At 42.1% G+C, this 24,429-nt stretch overlaps 1 protein-coding gene and 1 long non-coding RNA gene across 2 annotated transcripts in view; one reads left to right on the forward strand and one right to left on the reverse strand.

Moving 5' to 3' along the window:
• Positions 1-21,531, reverse strand: part of evla (Enah/Vasp-like a) — a 31,994-nt gene extending 10,463 nt beyond the window's left edge. The window contains exons 1-3 of the mRNA XM_061083276.1: positions 21,450-21,531; positions 4,039-4,207; positions 3,014-3,194 (exon numbers count right to left, since the gene is read on the reverse strand). Of these exons, the coding sequence (XP_060939259.1) occupies positions 3,014-3,194; positions 4,039-4,207; positions 21,450-21,472 (373 nt within the window). The 5' untranslated portion in view covers positions 21,473-21,531. The remainder of the gene's footprint in view (positions 1-3,013; positions 3,195-4,038; positions 4,208-21,449) is intronic.
• LOC133015978 (uncharacterized) lies at positions 369-7,821 on the forward strand. Its single transcript, XR_009681544.1, has 3 exons — positions 369-442; positions 937-1,021; positions 6,402-7,821. It is a non-coding gene; the product is annotated as an uncharacterized LOC133015978 (long non-coding RNA).
• Positions 21,532-24,429: the final 2,898 nt, after the last annotated feature.

Genomic DNA, 24,429 nt, shown 5'->3' on the forward strand with positions numbered 1-24,429 from the left:
GATGATAATAAAACATTCAACTGATAAAAGTAAAAAAAAAATGATGTCATTTTGTTTCTCTACATTATTTTTTTTTAAATTTGATCTGTCTTCCACAAGAAGACAGATCAAACTTGGGTTCCACCTCCTGTAATATCTTTCTGTTTCTCTTGTGTTAGGCTTAATCTTTTATTTCCGCTGACATTCTATTCTGTCCATAAAGCCAACTGGACTTTTGCACCGAACCGTTGACATCATCATCTGTCATCAGGCCGTGAGTGACGGAGGTTGCAAAATGCAGGCTCCACATGCTGATGATGACAGACTTGCACTCTGCCCTGGCTTTGACCCGGTTGCTGGGTTTCCTTTGTTGTGCTGCAGAGTAAAAGAAGCGAAGCCTTGAAGACATCCTTTTCCTCCCTCGCTCCCCGACACCCCCCTGAACTCTGCTCGTTAGCTCATGGTAATTATGTGCCCTGCTGCCGAGGCTGCACACTAAATTTAGCAAATATTCAGAGGGTTAAAAACGAAAGAAAGCTCTCTCTGCAAAAAGAGACAAGACTGAAGTGATGAATTTTTTTGCTTTGATTGGGGTTTTATTATATTTAAGATCTATGTCAAGTACGACAGATAGTCGTCCCTGGTACGACAGATAGAGTCCCTAATTTGAAGATAAGGTGAAGTAGCCTGGTAGCAAAACACCATGTAATCTCTCAAACTACAGAGACAGTAGGTATCCATAGTCACAGTGTACTGAGATCAATTCTGATGGGGACTTTGTAGTTTTATTACAGCTTTTATCTGTGTCACTGAGAAAGAACTACAACAAATGGAGAGCTGAAATGAACGATTATTTATCACCCTGTTTCTTATTGCTGCTGTGCTTAATGTGAATCCATGCATGTGTGTGTGTTTGTCTGTATGTGTGTATGTATCTACTTCTAACATGGCGACTAGAGGTGCTCTGCTGTTGCCACGGGGAAGGTCAAAGAAGAACTGGAAGAACAGGAAGCTCAGGGGACGATAAGACCTGATCAGACTTGTAAGTCTTTTATCTCAGGAGACCACTGTGCATATCACAGCCGTCTTAATGAAATCAAGGAGAAATCCATTATCCCTCACTGTTGTACTCCAGGAACATTCTTTCAGTAGATGATGAATGACAAACATCAGCCTCCTTAAAAGTTGCAGCACACAGGAACAGACAGATTTGACTTTTCTTTTCAGCATCCGTAAGCCTTCCCTCAATTCTATTCTAATTAGCACTCTTCTGAATGACCCCCTTACATTGTCTGAGTTTTTCCAGTGGTGAGGGTTTCCAGTTTATTCCACATGAACTGCCAAAAATCCTTAGAAAATACTTCAATACTAATTCTCTCTGTCAATAAACTTTTTACAGGCCAATGTGAGTTTAGAAGTATAAGTTATGTAATGAATGTCTTCCTCAACAGCCTCATGTGTCTTGTTTAAATGTGTTGACAAGTATATGTCAAAATAAATAGTGAAGAGACACACATCAAAACTTCCCAGAGCACAAGGTGTCTTCTAATATCTCATTTCCTGAGTCCAAAACTCAAAGTTGTTCAGTTTAAAATTGATGGCAAAGGGAAGCATTAAATCCTTTATAGATTATTATTCTGTTAATTTAACTTATTATTTTTTAATTGTTAAAAGATAGTTCCCTCTGTTCGCCGAGCAGCTTGTTACCATTGCAAATGTGCATTACAACTTTCCTCTAAAGCGCAACACTTACGGAGGGTGATGATGGCTGAAGAAACCCGCCTGAGGAAACCAGGTGAAATCTCTGGGTTCAACATAGTGAGAAACTCTCCCTCAAGTATCCAACGTACCAGTGATGTTTCCAAATCCTTTTTACTATCAGTACCGTAAAGAACTGGAAAATAATCAAGAGTAAGACGTCAATGAGAAACTTTTCCTCACACAGACACACTTTTCCCCTGCAGGACCAGGCCCATCATGCTGCCATACCACGACATCAAGGCTCCTTATGGGATATTTTAGAGTCACAAGGATGGGATGGGATGACACCTCAGTTAACTACAAAACTTATAAGTGGCTCGTAACCAGAGCTGCTCAGAAGCTATTAAATAAACTCTTAGAGTATGTGTGACGTCAACTTCTAATACAGCTCAGGTCTGATCATGTAGAAAGGACATCAAAAAATAAAAGACTGCTGAGTTGACTACCACTTTAATAACTCTGCTTCCATGCTTTAGACAGTTTTATGTTTTACTTTGAAATGCTATGGGCGGTAATGCAACAGTGAAGCCTTGATGCCCTTCTCTCTCTCTACTCATTTCCTTTTTGTCTCCATCAGCTGTTGACTGGAGGTGAACATATAAAAACAAATCTTTAAATGAGGATATTATAAAAACGTTCGACTTAGTAACCAGCCACAATAACTGTTTGGATTCAATAGCGCATCTGCAATACGTGTTATGAACCAGCAGAGGGCAGCACAGCTTTGTTCAGTCCTATGAAACATAGGCTTTGAACATTGCAGCTACATGTGGACATATAATCAACAGTTGAGATTATTGTGTGTTGCTTGAATGTGGTCTTGTCAATCATCTGCCTCATGCTGCTGTTGTCTATTCAAACATTTTCATTGTGTTTAAAAAGTAGAGTTTGATGAAGTTGCTACATAGTCAAACTATGTTAAAACATTGTTTTGTTATTAAAAATAGATTTGTATTACTCACAGATTAGAGGCGTAATTTGATGTTAAATCCATCTGACATTCCACACACAAACATCCCAGAGTCCCCCCCCCCCAACACCATTTCTCCATGGAAATAAACATGACTCACTGAAACATTCAGAGAATGTCTTAGAACAACTTAGAACAAAATGCCATGGCCCGACAGAGAGTCCAACACAAACAAGGGTATTAGTGCCTCGTGGAAAATATGGATCATGGAGTGAACTTTTATGAATGGATTAAAGAATGCTTAGCGGTGGCAATTTGAATTATGTATGATGAATTGATTCTCTATACGTCATGAATCCTTACCTCCGCCGTCAGGTGAACTGAGGACATTGAGGGCGAACAGCATGGCGTTGGAGAAGGTGGTGGCCTCCTCCTTACTGGCAAAGTTCAGCCCATAGACCTGGCGAGCGTCACGCCACTGATGAAAGGTCGGAGTGGCCTGATTGTACTTCAGGCCCTTCACTATTGAGTAGTTGATCACCACCTTTAATGCAAGAGAGCAAAAGATGCTGTGAAGTCAAAGACGACATGTTGCTGCAGAATTAACAAGAATTTCTCTCTATGTTCATCATCAGCTGGTGTAGAAGGACGAGAAGGAGATTCTTGTTTGTTTTCCCCCTCATAATTTGACTACAGTGTCCATCTGCCTCACTGATGGTTTTATAACCCCAAACAGAACCAGTGTTGTGATGGACATGGATAAAAACAAAAAAAAACAAGTACAAACTCAAGCTACAATATTCTCGATTTTCTTTATAAAAATGCAAGATCTTTTTCAGTTGTCTCAGTCATGAAAGATTGTGTTTTGGAGGAAGGGTTGACTGTCTTTACTGAGGGGTCATAATTAAATCATATTGAACTAAAATTCCTCCATTACACTGGAGAAAGAAACAAACATCTCCACTGACACAAAAAAGGGCCTTGAATTATAATATGACCTCACATCATGCTGTATGTTGAATCAGGGCACGGCTGCTCATTTTACTCAACTGTAAAAACTCTAACTCTTTTGTATGCTATAGCTGCTATAGCTGCATTCAGCATGGTGGTCATCCCACAGCTTCTTGGTTCAAATCCCTTTTCGGCCGAGCCCCCACAGTCTAAAGACATGAAATTTGGGGTTAGGTTAATTAGAGACTATACGTAAATTGACCGAAGGTGTGAAACGTTGAGGAAGGAGTGTGGAGATTATATTAGAATGAACTAATCCAAAACATTTTATCCAGGTCATCCTTGAGTCATAGTCAATGCTTGTGTCTTATGTAATGGAATTATCTTTAGCCATAACCAGAGTTCGTAATATCGATCCTTTTCATTGAGTCTCTCACCTGCTGGTCCTGCAGTTTGACGCCCACCACTCGGAAGGTGTTGTTGGCAGTGTTGTGGTAGATGTTGATGCGACTGAAGCCCTGCTGCCCGGGCTTAATGGGCACCCACTTCTTACTGGCATCATCGTAGACCATGACCGAGGCCCGCGCCTGGCAGATACTCTGTTCACTGGAGACAGAAAGAGGGACAAAGAAAGAATGTGTTAACATCATTCTGCTGGATGTGGAGGTAACGAGAGCAAGTCGATGTTAAGAATATAGATAATTCTATCATCATTCAACATCAACATTTCATGTGTCCTTGCCAAAGAAGATGTTGAAGGTAGTCATTCTATTTTTATACAGGGTGCTGGATAATAGATTCAGTGAAGGAAAAAATCATTCAAAGCTCCTACAACTTCATTACGACTGAAAAAAGGAAACACGTCGACCTTACCCTTTGCCACTGAAGGCCAGATTTCAAAGCCCAGTGATTTTACAAAGAATATTGAAAGAAGTCCTTCACGAGAAGCTAAGTTAAGAGATAAAAGCAAAGGGAACAGAAAATAACTGGAAAGTGGGTGTGATTGGGCGGCTTCTTTAATGCTTGAGAATATTGGATTACAGAGATGCTTCACTGCACTCTCTTATCCCTAAAATGTGATCAATGGATTAAAACCAATAAAACAGAGTTAGGGTGTAATTATCTGGTGAGCTGAGGGAAGCCACACCTTTCTGCAGATAGCACTACAAGTGACCACTGCAACATAAACACAAGCATACTGCCGGAATGCAGCAGCCTGTGCATACTGACGAGAGCGCGTGTTGCCATTTTTAAAAGCTATAAACAGGACGTCAACCTAAGGCTCAACCCTGGTAAATCCCCCTTTACTGTGGTGCGGTGGCATCTTTATACAGCACATGAAGAAGCAGGAGGGTGTGCACGATGTGTCGGGTAATAATAAAGTGTGTCGAAAACGCAAAAGTGTTTGATCAGCAAACCAGCTGCAGACGCATTGGGTAAAAAGTCACATAAGCAATAAAAAGGACGCATTTGGCAACGGACTCATGTGGCTTTATCACATCACAAATCACATCACAAAATGACCACCGACAGGATAACACAGCTCGAGCCATATGTGCTGTGTGTGAGACTACAGCTATGACCTCATCACCACGTGTGCCCGGAGGTGTTAAAGCCGAGAGGTGACATGGACACGCAGAGGTGAAGTTAAACTGCAGAACCTGTGAAGTGTCTAAATGCTTCTCTGGTTTTCACCCCCGACACCTCGGGGAGCCACTCTCAGACGCACATTAGCAGGCTGCTGGCGTGAAGGCCAAGGAAAGCAAAGTGAGGGGCTTTGTTAATGTGCTTAGTGACTCTCAATGCACTATAGTGCTTCAATATCTGCAGGCCGACTGTAAAGCTACTTTTCAGACATAACCTGTATATGAAGAATGCAGCAAGACGTGGTTCAGGTCCGACACGTTCACAACAACACAGGAATTTCCAGAGCTTTCAGACGAGGGGGGGCGCCCGAGTAGAGTATGAAGGAGGCGGGACATGACGTATAAATTCTGCTGCAGATATCACATGTTCTTGTTTGCAGCACATCGTCCCTTATCCACTTTTGTTTTCTTCGTGTCTGACACAGCTCATGACATTTTCCTGCTGTATTCTCACATGGTCTCACTCAGACATTTTGCCAGGGGGCTGACAGGAAAAGTTCATGATGTCTAGAGCGACTGACTCGCACATTCGTGTTATCACATACAGGGAAATGTAAGGACTTGACAAAGTTAACTCGGGCTGCAACTTAAAATTTTAAGTTTTAACTTTAACTTTTATACCCTACCGTTTATTTTCTTGATTAAAAATTAAATAACTATTAGATGATTAGATTAAAAGCTTCAGATGGACAGAAATGAATCAATGACTCATATAATTGTTGAAGCTTTAGCTCAAGTTGATACTTTCTGTTACAGTTTCATAAGGATTTGAGTGAGTTATCCAGTGCAAATTATTGTTCTTTCGAGTCATATTTGAAATCCACGATAACAAATGATTTACAAAATAATAATATTTTGCAATGATGAGCTGGAGATTCGTCAGAACCCTTTAAAGACGTCACCCAGAGGAAACCTTTTATAACGCAGAACAACACACGCTGTGCTTACAGAGTATGAATGAATGAATTGTTCTATCGTCTTGACTACTGGGCCTGAGATTAATGAAATTATACAGTGAAGTTTTGTACTCATAGTTATTTGCTACAATTACATTAAAAACAAACATGAAATAGTAGTAATAGAAATGGCAAAAGCAGATATGTAAATTAATTGACACATGATCTTGTCTCTCGTGGCCTCGTCTTGTTTCCAAGGCCCTGAGGACGCCGGCAACATTCAAATGCCAGCATGTGACCACCCCCTCCTCCGACAACCTTTCTTCCGATGTGCTGCTCTGCAGGAGGAAGATGACATGACACCTGAGAGACCCCCCCACTCATCCGGTTTCCTCTCACTTCCCTGCTATCGTCTGCTCTCCGGTTCCCCTGCGGTCGTCTGAACAGCCTCAAATAACTCTGCAGTGATGAGACAGCAGCTTCACATCCACCCTGCGTCTCCATCTTCTACAATTAATGGATGTTTAATAGAAGAGGTTCTAACAAGGTGATGCAGACTGGGGCTGATGTTAGTTTCCAGGTTCATTCTGCATGGATTTTCAGAAAATATATTTTATAAGTAAGGTTTTCAATCTGACGTTATAACCAGACATCAACATTGTTTTATTTCTCGGTGAAATCTTTCATCTGAAAATGATTTCATCGTTGGAATCTCTTGACAGCTGTTGACAGATGTTTAATTCCACATAACAATGTTAGAAAGTCTCAATATAAACTGCACAGTACATCTTGTCGCTTTGAAGCTTTCTCGACAGATGGATTTCAGAAACAACGCCCACCATTACAACCACCCTCCCTCTGTCAAATACCCATCACTCCTCACTGCACAACTGTTGTTGAGTTAACCAGCAGCAACATACATGAAGTTGTCAAATCACAAATGAATGACAATCCTTCCGATTTATAATTAAACCACAGAATCAAAAGAGATTACTTTCCTCCAGCGAGGAGCGAATGTTTTCATCTCGGTTTGATTGTCTGTCTGTTAGTGGGATTACAGGAAAAGGAAAGAAAGCATTGGTGCAGGATTTGTTTTCACTGTCTTTGTATAACAATTTCATTGATTTCTCACAGAATAATTCATGGATCTTGATGAAATAAATGAGGCATGTGAAGTGGATTGGGTTAGTATGCAACCCTAATGTGGTTGCATACGGGTTAGTGTTACCTTGGTGGAGGTTTTAGTTCTCTGAGTGACATTCTTGTTTGATTTAGTCCCAGGCTTGGATGACAAAACCAAGACAAAAGCAAGATGCTGGTTACATAATAAATATCCTCCATCCACAGACCAACAGGAAGTTCAAAATCAAACAGGAAACACATTTGTCATTAACACAAACAGATGCGAATGTGACGTTCCTCAAATACATTTAAAAATAGCACAGGATCCAAATCCATCAACTCACTACAAACAAAATATAAAACCCTGTTTGACACGGACGCAAACATTCAAACTTAACCTTACACAACTGTCATCATCTTCTAAATCCAGAAATCTGTGGTTCACATATCTTGAAAACTGTTCATCTTATCGCCTCCACTCTTTAACCCTCTAATGTGCAGTGTTGACTTTGGTTAGATTTTGAAATGTGATACGTTCAACATTAATAAACTTTACATAAACAGGAGACCAGCTCTGTAGCAGCGATGGACTCACGAGTGACTTTGTGGATAATTACAACAGCGTGCTTAAAACAACAGCAACTGATTCTCCAGTTTGGGATTCTGTGTATTAGGTTGAGCTTCACTGAACTTTGAATTAACAGGCGAACAGATCTTTGTGCGGCAGCGAGGGCGCAGCTTCAGAATCCAGCAGCTTTTTCCTAGCAGGCGTTAAGAAGGGACTTGCACTTGTCTCCCTAATATATTTCAAGGTTAAGAAAAACAAAAAGCAATATTTGTCCTTCTCAGTGGGAAGTAACAGTGAATGTCGTCACTGATAAACCAAGAAGGATGACACAGCAGACTGAAAACTTCACTGCCTCTATATTTGAGGTGAAGCTCCTATGGGATAACGACAGACATCATGTTTCTTACATCTCTGCAAAAGTTAGACGGACACCTCTCTGCACTTCAGAGACCCGACAGACCACCAGAGAGTCTCATTGGGAAAAGAGAGGGGGGCTGTCTGTGTCTCTCTGGTGGATCCTCTTACAAAAACAGGCCCTATTTCTGGAGCAGTTTGGGTCAGGGGGATGTAGCCCCTCAAACACCATGCCGACGGTTTCACTTCCCATCAAGCGGGCAGAAATAAAGAATGTCTCGTCTGCTGGTTCTTTATATACTGTGTGTTGCTCAATCAACACATGATGATATGTTTCTGTTATCTAGTTCCTTTGCAAGAGCACTGAACTTCACAGAGCCGCTCGGCTAATTTCACTACTTCTGACAGTGGGTTAAATGCCGCTGTGTATGAACCAGTTACAGACGGTGGTTGATTCTCTCTACATCACATGACTTAGGATGAGACAAGGCCCAGTCGGGCACATGACAACTCTTTAACATCACAGCTGCTTCGACCAACCTTACAAGAAAAAATCCAGCTCAAATGGAATTTGACTCATAATGGATTTTCAGCCATAAGAATGTGTGATGGAGTAGAAGGGCGAGGAGAGGCAGAGGACACGGAGTGACTGGATCTGTGATGAGGGCAGCGCAGGCATAATGTGAAAAAGGTCAGAAAAGCTGACGACCGCAATCAGTGACATTAAAATAACACGATGAATCAAACTGATGTTGAGATCAGGAAGAAACAAAGGTCAGGCTCAAGGAACAGTGAAGAAGATTGAACCATTTATCAGAGAAATTAAATGAAAGAAAAAATATTTGACAAAGTTAAGAAACAAGATATGACGCTAGTTGGCACTTTGGCTTTTCCAGCACATTATGTGTAGATATGGAATGAAAAGAGAAAAAAAATAATAATATGTAAGATGATGCAGAAATTCCTCCACTTTCTGACAATTTCGCCACTTGGGGCAGAACAACAGTCAACACAACATTCCACAATATTATGACCTCCACCAAGGAGGTAATGTTTCTTCTCCTGTCCATTGGTTTGTTAGCAGGATGACGCAAAAACTACAGAATGGATTTCCATGAAAGTTAGTGGAAGGATGGGACATGGGCCAACAACAACCACATTGCTTTTTTTCGTGGATCTGTATGCAGGATTTATTTTCTTTCAAACTGCGTGGTTATTTTCTTAGGGAATAATTCATATACAAAAAATTACTGAAATACTTAGACGACTTATGTCTGACTATGTGTGGGCAATTAGGTAAATGAACTGCATTCACAGCATGTAGTGCTTTCCTAGAAGTAACAACCCCTCAAATGACTTTACAGTACAGTTAACACTCTTCTATATGTAACGCTTTGTCTCTCAGTCATGCAACTCATTCACACGCTGTCACCACAGTCGTCAGGAGCAATCTGGGATCCAGTGTCTGGGCAAGAGACACTTCTACATTCAGGCGGGACAAGCTGGGATTTTGGTGCAGCTGACTGAATTTAAAGGGACTGTAGTGATTGTATAAAGTTGATATGGCCAGCTGGTGAGTGCTGGTCCAGTATTCCTTTCCTTCTATCTTTGTTTATATGTAACCCCCTTTAAAATTTAAAGTAGCCCTATGATCCACTGTCTATATGAATAAATAGGTTATAGCGACTCTAAGTAGTTTAATAAAAGGTTCTGAATGCTCCTGTATGACCTACAGCTGACTGATCATTTGAGCGTTTCCCACTTTAGGTCGTTCAAGTCCTCTGAGGGTTCCAGCCTGCTTGTATTTCCCTCTTATACATTCTATACACTATCTTTAAAAATGCATTAGCAGTTCCCCACTGCCAGCTCATGAATAAGAAAAGAAATACTGTACGCTTCGCACACCACATCGCAACACTAATAAGATGAACACAAATATTTTTAAAGCCTGTCTTGTTTGCCATTGGCTGAAAATATATATGTGCTGGCAAAGAGAAAAGACATGTAGTCTGAGTTTAGAGTAGAAGTCTGCTTATTTCCTGGAAAAAGGATCAACTTGACTTGATCTGGCCGCCAGCCTCCGTCTGAGCATTTCCCCTTGTTTTTGCTGGACTAAGCAGATTTCTCGGCGGCGGCTCAGTAATATTCACCTCAAAACGGCAGCATGAGAACTTTGAGGAGGAAGAAAAGACAGAAAAGGGAGCGAAAAAGAGATGAAAATCAAGAGCAGAGAGGATATGAGGGCTCCTGCCACACTGAGCGCTTCCTCATGTCAAATAAGCCTCATCGGCGAGTGGTGAAAAGGAGGCCACATTCCCAGGCCTTTGAATTAAGCCAAGCACTTCGCTGCACACATGGTTGGACATATGTGGCCCCCTCTCGCACCCCCCCCATTCTACACATAAATCCCATACATGCTCAATTTGAGCATCATGGCTGTGTTTTGTTCCTTCGAGGCCCGTCCATTAGCAGAAAGAAGAAACGATGCCTGAACCTGATCCAGTGCACAATATACCATGTTGTACACATGAGTGTGTATTAGGAGCCTAATACCATGTTTCTGTGAGAGGGTGGGAGAGTGTTTCCTTGATATACTGTGGTAGGGGGTCGGGGTTGTGGTGTGTACAATGCGCTCTCTCTGGGCAGCACCTGAGGGCAGAGCTTCTAATATCATGGCCATTAGCTTTTTGTTGCAGGTGTTCTTTTATAGTGTTGGCTCACAGAGGAGGGCGCCCGGACAGACGTGAACAACCGATGAGTCATTCACGCCGCGCTCACGACAGCAGTTTAGATTTATTGGGTCATTATTTCTGTGATGAAAACCAAATGTTAAAAACCTAACTAAAAGGCTTAAAAGGACAAATGCAATCCATTTACAAAACACATATCGGCTACTGTGTAATGTGAGTCTAATAATGAAAAGAGACAATCTGATGAACGCAGATAATCCGAGTAGTTACCCCTGATCATGTGTTGCATATTATGGGGGCAGCAGTTGATCGGCACAGCCGGTGACAACTTAATCTATCAAATTAATCTGTTTATTTCATGCTAATTAACTTCCTTAAAAAAAGAAAACATCAAGCTAGTTTTGAATGCAGCAGGAGAGATAATTACACATCCTCATTCATCCCTGTTTGTTTGGTGACTTAAGCCGTAAAGTCCGGGCAATTGGGTCCGGACTTTACAAACGAAGCAGGATCTCTGCACGGACGCGTTCACAACAGCAACAAATCCATCGCATTATTTAGGCAAGAGGTAGAGCAGCGGCAGAGGAAGGATGTGTCGTATTAATTCTACTGCGGAGATCACCACAAACTCTCTTCACATCTTCATCTGTGTCTCACTCACAGTGAATCCAGCGGTGTCCAATTCTCCTGAATTTCGACATACTGTATACTCGGGGGGCCAGGTGCGGAGGCTCCCACTCAGACATTTGCATTAACACATGCACATCCTGTGGAGAAAATATGGAGGTTTACAGAGTTCAGTGCATGTCTGAAAGCAGCTTTACAGTCAGAGTCAAGGAGGGATTAGAAATCAACTCAGGAGGTCTGAGGACACCTGTCAATTGGTCCACACCTTGGTCACAAGTAATGTCATCTTCAGGTAGACAGTGTTTATCTCAAAAGTATTTTCTGAAATATGTCTTGATTGGTTAGAGAAACCAAACTATGTCAACTTCATGGAGTTACGTCAGTAAAATAAACATGTTCTAAAGGATTCATCCTGTTTGTGTTTATGCTGGGCAGAAGCAGAGAGGTGGACAAGACAAACAAACCACCAGACTCCTGTGAAATATAAAACACAGCTCCAAATTCAAATGCACACTGTGTTGTGAGGAGCTGCGACTCTTTCCTCAAACAGGAAAGGAAATACATACTTATACACCCACACACAGAACATGATGGTAACCATGCTATGCATACACCCAAAATAACTCACTGGTATTTTTAGTGAGGGGAAAGCTAAGAACAACAGAGGCAAGCACACACACATATTGGTTACTGTGTATGGATTTAGTTAGTTCTCTGTTATTATTATGGTGACATTGAGGATTATAGACTCCAGGGTTCACCAGGCCTTTTGGGGCGCCGCCTTTGTATAGCATGGGTGGGGGTGTATACATTAACAGTATGGATGCCTCAGTGTGTGTGTGTGTGTGTGTGTGTTTTGGGTGTGTGTGGGGGTCCGTCTGACAGAGGGTAGATGTCTGTCTGACTGACTGGATTACAGACAGAGCCTGGCAGGCGGCTCATTACCTCACTGCAGTCTTAAATCTAAATTATCCAGGATTTAACTCTCGTACAAGACCTCTAATCTGCTCCATGGGGAAAGTACTATTCACAGGCACATGGAGGGAGGGAGGCCTTCGGGAACTAAAAAAAGCACACAGCAACTTTACTGCTGAGAAACTGTGTGAAGCCTGGTCATTTGTAAGTGAGCAAACAAAGCGCATTTAGCTTCTCTCAAAGAAACAGCGAGATACGCGACGGATGCCAGATTCCAAGGATTGCAGGATTTTTGCAGCGTGTGATGCAACAATCCTGCCAAGAAGGAACATGGTCATTAAATCTAAAGAACAGTCAGACACAGCCATATAGAGCTATTATCTTCAATATCCCTTTACTATCTAGATATAATATCAAAATGTTCTCAATTATATTGGATGGTAATGTTGGTTAGTCTCTCCACCACTTTGATCCAGGCTCCACTAACATGGAGGAGGCAAGGTCTCAGATCTATCCTGCAGCTATCCACCAGGGGGCGAACAAGATGCTTTGGCTTGGCGAGCTGTCATGTCGTCCATTTTTGTTTATGGTTAAGAAGAACCACAGAGTACTTTCTACACATGTTAACATTTTCTTGTAAAAACTGGTGGGGTCATTGACCTTTTCTCTAGCGCCACCATCTGTTAAAAATTCAAATTAGCCCAAGCAGTATTTCTTATGGCAGACGAGGTAAACATACCTGCTGAACCCTTACGGGCTAGCACTGCCTTTGAGCCCATGTTGCCAGATTAGCATTAGCATTGAGCTAAAAACACTGCTATTCCAAGGCCTTATAAGCTATGAGTATATTGAATTGAGAACACAAAACCACCACCAGAAGTACACGAGTCCCACAGAAGAAACCAGGGTGAAAAACTCAGACTTCCTGTGGGCACTGTGATGGATTATTTTGCTTTGGCAAATGCAATTAGAACCGTAGTTTAACTTGGAAAATTCAACACTTGATATCTAATGGCTTGTTTAAATAAATACTGTAAAGCCTCTATTGGCTCAGCTTGGACATTTTCTTAAGTTAAAAATACATTTTGGGGAAATACACTTTTTTTTAGATGAGAAGATTGATACCATTATTTCTTTGTGTAGGTAAATACTGTCTGTAGGAGAACTCTGAGTAGTCACTGCTCTTCGTCACTTGTCTCCATGTCTCAATGTCTTTAAACTAAGCTAAACTAAGCTAACTGGCTTCTAGCTTAACGTACAAACATTGGCATCTATCCTCTCAGCAAGAAAGCAGATAAACACATTTCCCAAAATTCCAAATTATTTCTTTAAATTTAGCTGTTTTCTAATATGAAAAAATATCCTATTAATTAAGCAAGGCCATGCATCCCCCACGTATGAAAGTTAATGTCTCAGTGAGTATAGTTTACATCTCAGCCACGCTCTCTGCGGTCGCTCTGTATTACTGTGTTCAGCCACTTAGCAGCAGATGCCAATAGTTAGCATACATTTAAGAAACATCTGTAACTGGGTAAACTACACAAAATATCCTGGGTCCCGCCATAATTATTATTATATTCTAAGGCAGAGTCGTGGATTGATTGAAGCACGTTGGTCGTGCACTTAAGACAAAAGCCTGACTCCTCCTCACATCTGCTTTCTGCCACAATTACTCAAACGTCTGCACCAGTTCACTGCTTTCACTGAACACAGTGTTTATGTCATTCTGGATTCATTATAGCCGTAACAACCAAAGCATAATCTTCAAGCATAGCCAATGGATCTTTATTAAAAAGGGTCATTGTTATTTAGTCTACTTTTATGTTTTTTATGACTGTGGGTAGAGCGAGAGTAATTGCTTGTGCCATCAAAGTAATAAAAGGCTGATTTGGTAATTTAGGATCGACGCTATTTCTTTTTGGCCATCTGTCTGACAGAAGTCATGTTTGTCCATGTGTGCATACTCATTAAAGGGATAGTTCACCAAAAATGTAAATTCACTCATTATCAACTCACCATGATGCCGATGGAGGGGTGGGAGAAATGTTTGAGTACACGAAACACTTTAGGAGTAACGCTGTTTACCCCTGAGACTCCCACCCCTCCATCGACATAGTGGTGAGTAGATAATGAGTGAATTTAAATTTTTCAGTGAACTATCCCTTTAAGATTAAAAACCATAGATGCATAAAGGCTGGCATTGGTATAAACAACACAGCTACAACTAATACAAATGACAATGGTTGTGTTGGATATACTGTGTGTGAATAATTAAGCACTGACGATGATTAGTAGTATTGAAGGCCCCATAAAGGCTAGGATTTTGGATTGAATGCAAAGTTAGAATACAAAAAAGCTAAAACCAAACCTCTTACTGCATGTTAAATACAGTATTAACTGACTTCAGCTGTCTATTTATTATTCAGTAAAACGGTGCAAAAGTCTACATGGTATGTGTAGCACTTTCTATTGCAAATACTGAGCACAGACTAGAGTTTCATAGAAATCTTAATCAAAGCCACAATACCGAGGCTTTACCATTTTGAACTGAGCTTTGAATGGCATAGAAATATTCCAATCTCCTCCATTAATGCACCAAAGAGCCACTAACAAAAGGACTATTAGACACTGCAGTGGCACACAGCTCAGTTCAGATTCTCATAATCTACACTGTGTAAAAGCCTCAGAGTCCCTGACCCATCAAGTTGTGCAGAATGTGATCACAGTGTGTTTATGTAACCCCCCCGCAGATGCACAAAGTACAGTAATGCAGAATGGGCGGCAATTAAGCCCCAAATGGGTGGTGGTGGTGGAGTTATACTGTCGTACTGCGGTCTTAATGGTATTAATGCAAACCACATTAATGTGCTTATGTTCTTAGCTGAACGACCCGGTTGTTGTTGTGTGCAAAAAGCTCAATCTCAAGCCGTGATGCATCGGTTTGCAGCGCTGCTACTTTTAGTTCACACAAAGAACAGTGGGAATGAATGACTGACCTATATTCTGAATTCTCCTGACTCTGTAATGTGCATGGATTACAATTCACTGCAGTGCATGTGAATGTATGTATGAATGAAGTGTGAAGGCCTCTAAGCTCTATACTGGCACCAAAATAACTCACATCAATGAGAAACTAGTTCATTTCATTCTACAAAGCAACATTAAATATGAGGGTCAGCCACGTATGTATAGCATTTTAGACAAAATCTATATAAATCTTTATACGATATAACATTGCAATCGCGCTGTATTACAATATTAAATAAATGTTTAAGACAAAATGAATGAGTCTTATACATTTATAAATAATACAGTGTATATACAACACGGTACATAATTATAGAAAATTCATGCAATGTTTATATTAAGCGTCATTTATTTTTTTTATTCATCTCAGCTATCAGCAAAGAATGCAAAAAATATATAAATACTTCGCAGTATAATTCACATAAATATCAATATAATGAACATCATATATATATGAGAATGTACAACACATAATTGATTTTAAGGTGTTTGTCATTCTATGCTCATAAAGAGTTTAGAACCAAAACTCAGGAGCAAAAGTCAGTCTCTGAACTTTAAGTCAAACATAATAAAAAAACTGCTATGAACATTATTATCTTGATTTAAAATTTTGGCCACATCGACCTGCTACTATCTCAGTGTAATTGCTTGGCAGGTCCTTGTGTCCAACATATTAGATGATACAGACCAGGTTTAAGCAGCTGCTGTACACTATACATCAAACCTCATTGTCCATTATTTTGAAATCAACCCCTTCCTGCTCCTCTTCATCATAACAACTGATTGATCCTACAATTCTCATCTGGGACAGCAAGAAAACCTCCCTCCCCTATCTCCCTCTTCCTCCCACTCTCAGCAGAAGAGAGTGAGAGAGAGAAAGAAAAGGGCACTGGTCCAAAAGGTTGCACTTTTAGCCAGAAGCCATAATACTGCTGTGAATTATATATGTTTGAAGCCCTTACAGAGCCCTGCTATTCAGAGAGGCTCTATGTGAGGCTGCTGAGTGTTTAGAATAAAGAAGACGTTCTCTGTAGTGTTCACACACTGAGCTGCATCTGACTGTAGAGCTGGTTCTAAATGAAAAGATGCGACCAGGCGGGAGGAGAGAACAAAAACAAGAGGATAATCAAAACAGATCATATTCAAAACTTCCTCAAACCACTTTTATCCACAAGAAACAGGTTTGTTAAATATTTTTGTGGGAAATCATGCACCAAATCTCTATTTTCTGTGTCCAAACAACAGTATGTTGAGGCCAGATTAAGATTACAGATTAGTATTTTAGCTCTGATTAAAAATACAGCAGGGACAGATTTGTCCGTCTTTGTCCGTCTGTGTTTTTACAACCCTTTCTTTGCACACAACAAATAAAGACCCATCAGACGTCAAGTATGTAAAATATGAATCCCGACAATCTCTGGTTCATTCAGCCAAACATATTTCACTTTCAATTTACTTGCCAACGCTCAGCACTGACATGTACTTGAATAACGATTAAAATGATCACACGCACACACACACAGACATACAAAGTGTGGGTACAGACCTGGCAGCAATGTGGCTGTAAAACAGTCCTGAGTCACTGACACTCTGGGGGAGGCAGTAACGCAGCACTTGGAGCCGATGTACATCCATTTTGGCAAACGACAAAAACAAAAAAACAGCAGCAGCAACAATCTATGACACTAACTCCCTCTTGTGCTTCTCCATTACCTTAAAACTATAAGTCATAACAAGGTATTAAATCCTCCTACAGAACGCCTGTGACATAAATACTAAAGAGTGACGGACGCACGGAAAAATAACAAACAAGAAAACGTCCACTTAAAGTTAAAACAAGAACAAAGGGCAGATCTGAATTCTTGTGCTGCTGCTGCTTCCACTGTGATGATCCACAAAGAGATGAGTGACGGACAGACTGGCAGAGATGAAGTCATTGACCAGGCTGTTGTCTGGCCGCATTACAGATGAGTGTGTGTGTGTGTGTGTGTGTGTGTGTGTGTGTGTGTGTGTGTGTGTGTGTGTGTGTGTGTTTGTGTGTGTGTGCCACTGAACCTCTGTGCTATTGTCATACTGTTCACCCAGGGGAGATTACCTCATATCCGTCTCAAACAGCTTCGCCCCCCTGAACACTACAGTTTACTGAGTGCATGTGTGTCTGTGTGTGTGTGTCCGAGTGTTGTGGGGGGTGATGGGCTTACTGTCGCTGTTACCCCCCTCCTCTTCCTCTTGACTCCAGCCGGCTGTTGCCATAGTCACCCAGTATTAAGCGGAGGCTGAATTAACTACCAGAGGTCCATAATGTGGTCAGTGCCTATCGATTGGGACGCTATCCACCTCAGGACAGATGTAACGTGTGAATGTACAGCAACATGTACAACACTCATTAAGTGGGAGAGGGGTGCGTGCTAAATGTCTATTAAAACCCACTGAGAGATTGACCAACTCCAACACTCGATCAGTATGTGAGCCACAGAGAGGAGGGGTGTTCTGGCATCAGCCTGATCATAGGCCGGGGGGGAGTATGTGTTCCAGATGTATTTACACTACAGCTAAACCGATAAATCTCCTGATATGAGCTGACAGTAAATATATTGGTATTGGCGAATAATGGCGGCCGATGAGTAATAACAAATTAAAGTACAGAAATGCCTCCATGTGTTTGTGGTAGTTTTGAAACAGTGTGTTCATGGGGACACGTTCGTTTTCCCAACTGTAAAATGTACTTTATCACTATTCTTTAAGACAAAACACAACTGACTGTGTGACTGTGAGTGTGAATGGTTGTTTGTCTCTGTATTTCAGCCCTGCGATAGACTAGCGACCTATCCAGGGTGTGATCCGCCTCTCGCCCAATGTGAGCTGGGATTGGCTCCAGCTCAATATCAATATTGGTCAAAAATCCATTATCATTCCGGTTATAATCAAGACATGCAATGAATACACACAGAAAGAGGAATATCCACTTTACATTAGCTTCCATTCATGTGGACAATGTAACCAAAACCTTTACCAGGACCAGTTCATGCCCAACCATCACCTTCATCTAACCACAACTCATATCTCCTTACAAAGTCTGTGTTCATGCTGGAAAAGGTCCTAACAAAAACAAGTACACACACACACACACACACACACACACACACACTGACAGTGCTCGTGTGTGAGTATGACAGCATGTTACTCTTTGAACTTTGACCTCTCTGGTTCGCTGGCCTACGCTCTAATAGCTGACCTCATATGCCGCTCTGACAGAAGCAAGCAACACAAATGACACACAATCACACCGCAGGGGGGAAGAGACCGGGCACTAAGCATCACAAAATGCCACTTGTGATTGGTTAAACGAGGGTCACTCTCTGCAGGGATTGGTCTGAACCGGAGCGCTGGTTTTTCAGGGGAGGGGGGTCACTCAGTTGCCGCCTGTGCCAGGCTGATTTTCGATTGGCCCATCTGTGGCGGGACCGGCTGGACCTTTGTGTGGCAAATGCTCACGAGCTTGATCTGGGACAGATGAGGCTCTGCCGTGCCCTGAGGAGGGGACGCCGCCTGCTCTCTAACATTTATAAAATAATAACAAGCAACAGTAAACTGCTGCAGGGCCAGTGATCACATCCAGCATCTAACATGTGATGGTGAAATGCTTCCTTCATGTCCCCAGGCAGCGATGAATGCTTGTAAAACAGACGGCTAAAACATGAATAACTGATATTATTTCAGTTATTTAACACTTCTATTGTATATTCAATTTAGATAAAGGGTGGAAATACAATGACTGTAACAAATTGGACAGACATGAGTAATAAAAACTAAATTAAATGCTAAACCAAAGAAAATAACATTTCAAAGGATCTGAACTAAGTCCAGAAGTTGTACGCAACCGAAAGAGCAAGTTTGTATCAGTGATTTACAGAGCAAATCTGAACCTGAAGTTTCTAAGAGGGGTTGATTGTGAGATTGAGAACGCAAATATCTGACTGAGCACATGTGACACTAAAGCAGTAAAATGTGCGGAAAATTCACAGCGAGTGGGTGAGCTGATAACATTTCTCACATGCGCTGGAGGCAAAACTGAAAAAAAACAAACAAAAAATATTCCCATAGAAAAGAAGACGTCATCTTAAAAAGACGAGGGTTGAGAGCTTTTGATGATAAGAGCCAGCGCTGATGTGGATGTGCCGACAACAAAGACACTGTGATTTCCACAGCCTAATTTCTACATCATGTCCTGGGCTTCTGTTTGCTCTACTAAGGCACCACCCCTCGCCTGAATGTCCTGGACATTTTACTGCTGTGGTGAACGCATCTGACCCCGACAATCTCCTGCTGCGTTCTCTATATGTGAGAGGCAAACCCCCAGATCAAGTCCAGACCTGATTTTCTGGAGTTCATGTCTGAAGATTTATGTCAAACCACTCTACCTGCTGTTAGATGATCACCTGTTTATTAAACCTTGTTTCATCTTCCTCTGGTTTTACTTTCGAGTCCCTTATACAAACCGAACATGTTCATCACCATCACCCACAACAGTCAAATAGGTTCAAACCAAAAGCATCTATTAGCAAATCAGCCACATTCAACCACGGAAAGACTCGACTGCTTACATATTGCAGAACTACTTTCCCACTGATGAACAGTATCATTAGATTAAATAACATGTATCTATGAGGAGAAGTTGATTAGGAATAAACATTTTAATATCAACGAGCAGCAATGAATCCTCCCAGATCTGAACACTGACCCCCATAATGGCATCACTTATTCATTACGTACATCATAGGACGCCAGTTGGCCCTCAGGCTAATTGTCACATACAGTACAATAATGTTAGCGACTCCCCCACCCGTTCGCCGCCCCTCCCCCACCTCTCCTCCTCCTCCTCCTCCTCACTCCACCTTCCTCAGCGCTCTACTCTGCGGTCCCTCTCCTGTCACTAATCCTGATCCTTAAAGGGGAACACCGCTTCTGTTTGGAGTAGACACGTCAGAGGATATATATCACTCTCACACACACACACACACCGGGAGAAGGAAGATGACACACTGAACATTACCCTGTCCTCGTTTCATGCAGTTCTGTGATCTCAGTGTCATCGTGGAGCTACACAAACCTGTAGACTGAATGTGAGCAGCGTCTCATGAATAATGAACATACTGTGAGAGAGGTTTTCCCTCTCATGTGCTGTACTTTACAGTAGATTACTCCAGTATGCACGGTCAAGGGTAAAACCTCGGACTTTATCTCTCCGGCACCACATCTGTATCTGAGCTCCAGCAAATCGCCAATCCCACAGTAATCTGCCGGGGCCATGTTACACAGAGACCCTCCTCTCTATCCTTCCATCATCTGGCTTTTGATAGTCCCACTCATTCGGCCTTTCGGAGATTAGCGCGCTCTATCCCTTTCTTCCTGCCTTTCTTTCTCACGCACACACAGCAGCAACGGAGTCAGATGGGATCAGTCTTGGGAACGAGCCTGAGCAGCTGAGAGGACGCACTGACAGTCGGCGAGGAACTCATTCCCTCTTCCCAGGAAAATAAGAAGTGAGCCAGTGACAGACTGCTGAAGGGTAACCAATCAGACTAACAGCTGGCTGCAGAGAAAACACAGACAGAGGGGTGGAAACGAGGAGACGGACAAGAGAAAGTCAGCAACTCCTCGAGGAGACTTTCCCTCTTCCATTTTTCCCCCTCGTTCGCTCTCTCTCTTTCCACCCGCGAGCATGATTCAGCAGCATGTAAAGCTGGAACAATATGGCTGAGGGATACAAGGGAGAGAGTAATGCTGCTTTTCCAGCAGATAAACAGTCCTGAAAAAGCCGTTTGGGAAACCACACAGATTCCGTGGTCGGAAAGCCGAGCCAGGCTTTAAACAGAAACACAAGACGGAGAGAGACGGAGAGAGAGGGAGCAACATCATTACCACAGTTTTACTCAAACAACTCTGACGCTCAGATAAACAGAGAGAGCCAGAGGACGAGGTGATGATGAAGTGGAGCCTTACCCAAAATCGTCCAGGGAATACATGTCGCTGAAGAAGAAGAAGACAGCACAGTCCTCAAGCGAAGGATGAACGGAGGTATAAAGGGGAGAGATTATGGAGGAGAGGGGGAAGTGTCAGCCTGAGAGGAGAGAGAGCGGTGCACATGCTGAAACAGACGCAAACCTCTCGCTTTTCTCCCCCCTCGTTCTTCACATCCTGTTTCAATGTTTAAAAGATCCACTACGCCAGCAGAGCAGACATATACAGCGCGTCTGAGAGGAAGAGGAGGGAAAGGAGCGAGGGAGAGGGGATGAGGAGTGTTGCAAGAGAGTGAGGGAATGCAAGAGAGAGAGAGAGAGAGAGAGAGAGAGAGAGAGATAGGGAGAACATGTGACTGCAGCCGACCAGTCACCTCGCTCTGCCTCAGCCATTCCAGCGCCGTCTTTCAACCTCCAAGGAATCATTTCCACTGGATTGAAATTACATGGTAGCCTATAAGGGAAACAGGATCGCTGCTACACCCGCCTTTCTACAGCGTGTAAAATCCTGAAACACCAGGGTGAAGCTTTAAATACATTCTACAGTAAATTAATGGAATAAAAAAAAGCCATAACCCTAAATCACCAATTAACTTAAGAGTGGAAAAACACAGAAACTGCCTCTGTTCATTCATTCAGAATAACTCCAGTTAAAAAAAAACATATTCCAGCAGCAAAGGTTTTGCTTCATCACGTGCAACATTTGCCTTTTTCATGAGGCTTTATCAGAATTTGTCCACCGGTGGTCCATCTGGCCCGAAGCAAACTAACTCAAACTATTAAGCTTCTTTGCCGTAGCGAGCTGAGGTGTGGGAAATAAACAAAGAGCAATCTAGTGCACAGAAAGATTAGGAGGCTTTGTGGGTTTTGAAAATAGTGCATGCAACCGACCCTGGGTTTCAAAACAGGGCCTCGAAGGTCAGAGAAATAACAGATTATCTTCTCCTTTAAAACAGTGCATGTTTGTATTTGATGTGAAATGGTGGCTTGTAAAGCTGCAGAAGACAATGTATGTATCTGAGAACTCAATATCAAATGGGTTATGGTTAGGGTTATACTGTTAAAGTGAGATTAAAGTGTAGGATGCTGAATTAAAGCGTGCAGAGTGAAAGCGTAGAGGGAAAAAAAGAATGTCTCTCTGAGTGCCTATATGTGGCGGGGTCATCTGATCTGATTCGGCCTGTTTGACCTCCGTAAAGCCAAAGGACGCAAGATGCAGATTAATCGTCACATCTCAAATGACATAAAGCCTGTGTGTGATGTATGTGATCTGCCAGAAAAGGACCAGATTACAGTAAGAAGTGTGTGTGCATATAACGGTTTGTGCTGTGCGTATAAAAGCTTGCATAGTGTATATGGAGCCGGTACAGATGGAAAATAAATATCTAGGGATAAGTTTGACATGAGTTATTTTCAGAAGAGGTAAAACTATTGCATAGTTGACATTGAAAATGCTGTAGTTGGTTGCGATTGATCAATGAGCCAATCAACCGATCATGCAGAAGGCATGTCAGGTTTTTACCATGGAATTCATCTACTTTTTAAAAGTTGAATTAGTCGCCTGCTGCTCTTCCACATCAACAATATAAACGAATATAAAAATATATAGTTGAAAATAACTAATTAATTTAAAACCATTTCTTTTCAAACTGACTTCAAGGGGACTTTCAATCTCAAAACCCTTTTCCAACGTCATGTTTGGTTGAACGGACTTAAAGGTAGCTGCTGCTTGGTGTTTGCATTAATTGAAGATATTATTCCAGACAGCAAACAAAACCAGGGACTGTAACTTCCAGCATATTTTGAGTTTTTATTTTTTATAAACTCATGTCATCTGCCGAGGAGATTTGAAGAATAACCTTCTCAGTTGCCATAGCTGCAACGCTTGGATATCAGATCAGAGAGTTCAATGCAAACCAGTTTAAATGAACCCTTTGCTAGTCCAAAGAGTTACTAGAGGGATCTGAAAAGTCAATTCCAGCAACATTCAGCCCAACAATGGTGTCACTTTATCACAAGCTCAACTCTGTAACTCTCACTAATGCACAATGAGGGTAAATAACACTGAACTCAGACCATGACCATTCAGGATTTAATCAATGTTTCCAAACAAGCTGCCTCACAGTAGCTGTAGTTTTAAAAAATATGTTAAAAATTCCCCAATGCTTAAGGCCGATTTATGCTACTCCGTTTTTACGGATACGGACAGATAGGACCGCCCTCTCCGCCGTGGAACGCCCTCTCCGAGCGCCTCGGAGAGCTTTTCGTGCACCTCTGATTTTTCTAACTATCTGTGGATATTTCGGATAGCCTACGGACAGTCCTTGGCTGTGATTGGTCCGCTAACGACATTATTTCCGTACGACGTAATTTCCGTACGACGTCATTTCCGGATTTCACATTTCCGGACCTCAAACTTCCGGTTTTCTTCCGGTTTTCTTCCGTATATCATAAGACGGCCACTTTAAAATCCAAACACAGCTACGATACGAATAGCAACATTGAAGAGCGTCTAGTGGAGGAGGTCCGTAGGTACGAGCACCGACAGAGGTAAATAAACACACGTGGACTTCTTCTTCCCAGAAATGGGGTAGGCTTCTCTGAGCTCGTCTTTCGTTGCGCCACCTACTGTTTGGCGGTGAATTGTTTTCAGACGGACGGTCGTCGGAAAAGCAAAAATCAAAACTAGTCCGTGGTATCCGTGCGTCCCTCTCCGCGACACGGATACGTAGAAGCATAATGGAGCCATTAGTTCCAAGGGGGGGGGTGAACTTAGGTCAAACAGGCCGCTGGAAACACTGTCAGTGGTGTCGTTAGTCGTAAACTTCTCGGAAACAGGCTGAAGTGTTACATTATCGCAGTCAATGAAGCCCTGGAGGGTTTGTGTGCTGTGGTGACGCAGGCTCACGTGGAGCTGCTCTCTGATCAGTTGCAGCCTCCAGGAAGATGCATAACTCAGCGTT

Source organism: Limanda limanda, chromosome 12, assembly GCF_963576545.1.
Source record: "Limanda limanda chromosome 12, fLimLim1.1, whole genome shotgun sequence".
NCBI classification, from domain to species: domain Eukaryota; kingdom Metazoa; phylum Chordata; class Actinopteri; order Pleuronectiformes; family Pleuronectidae; genus Limanda; species Limanda limanda.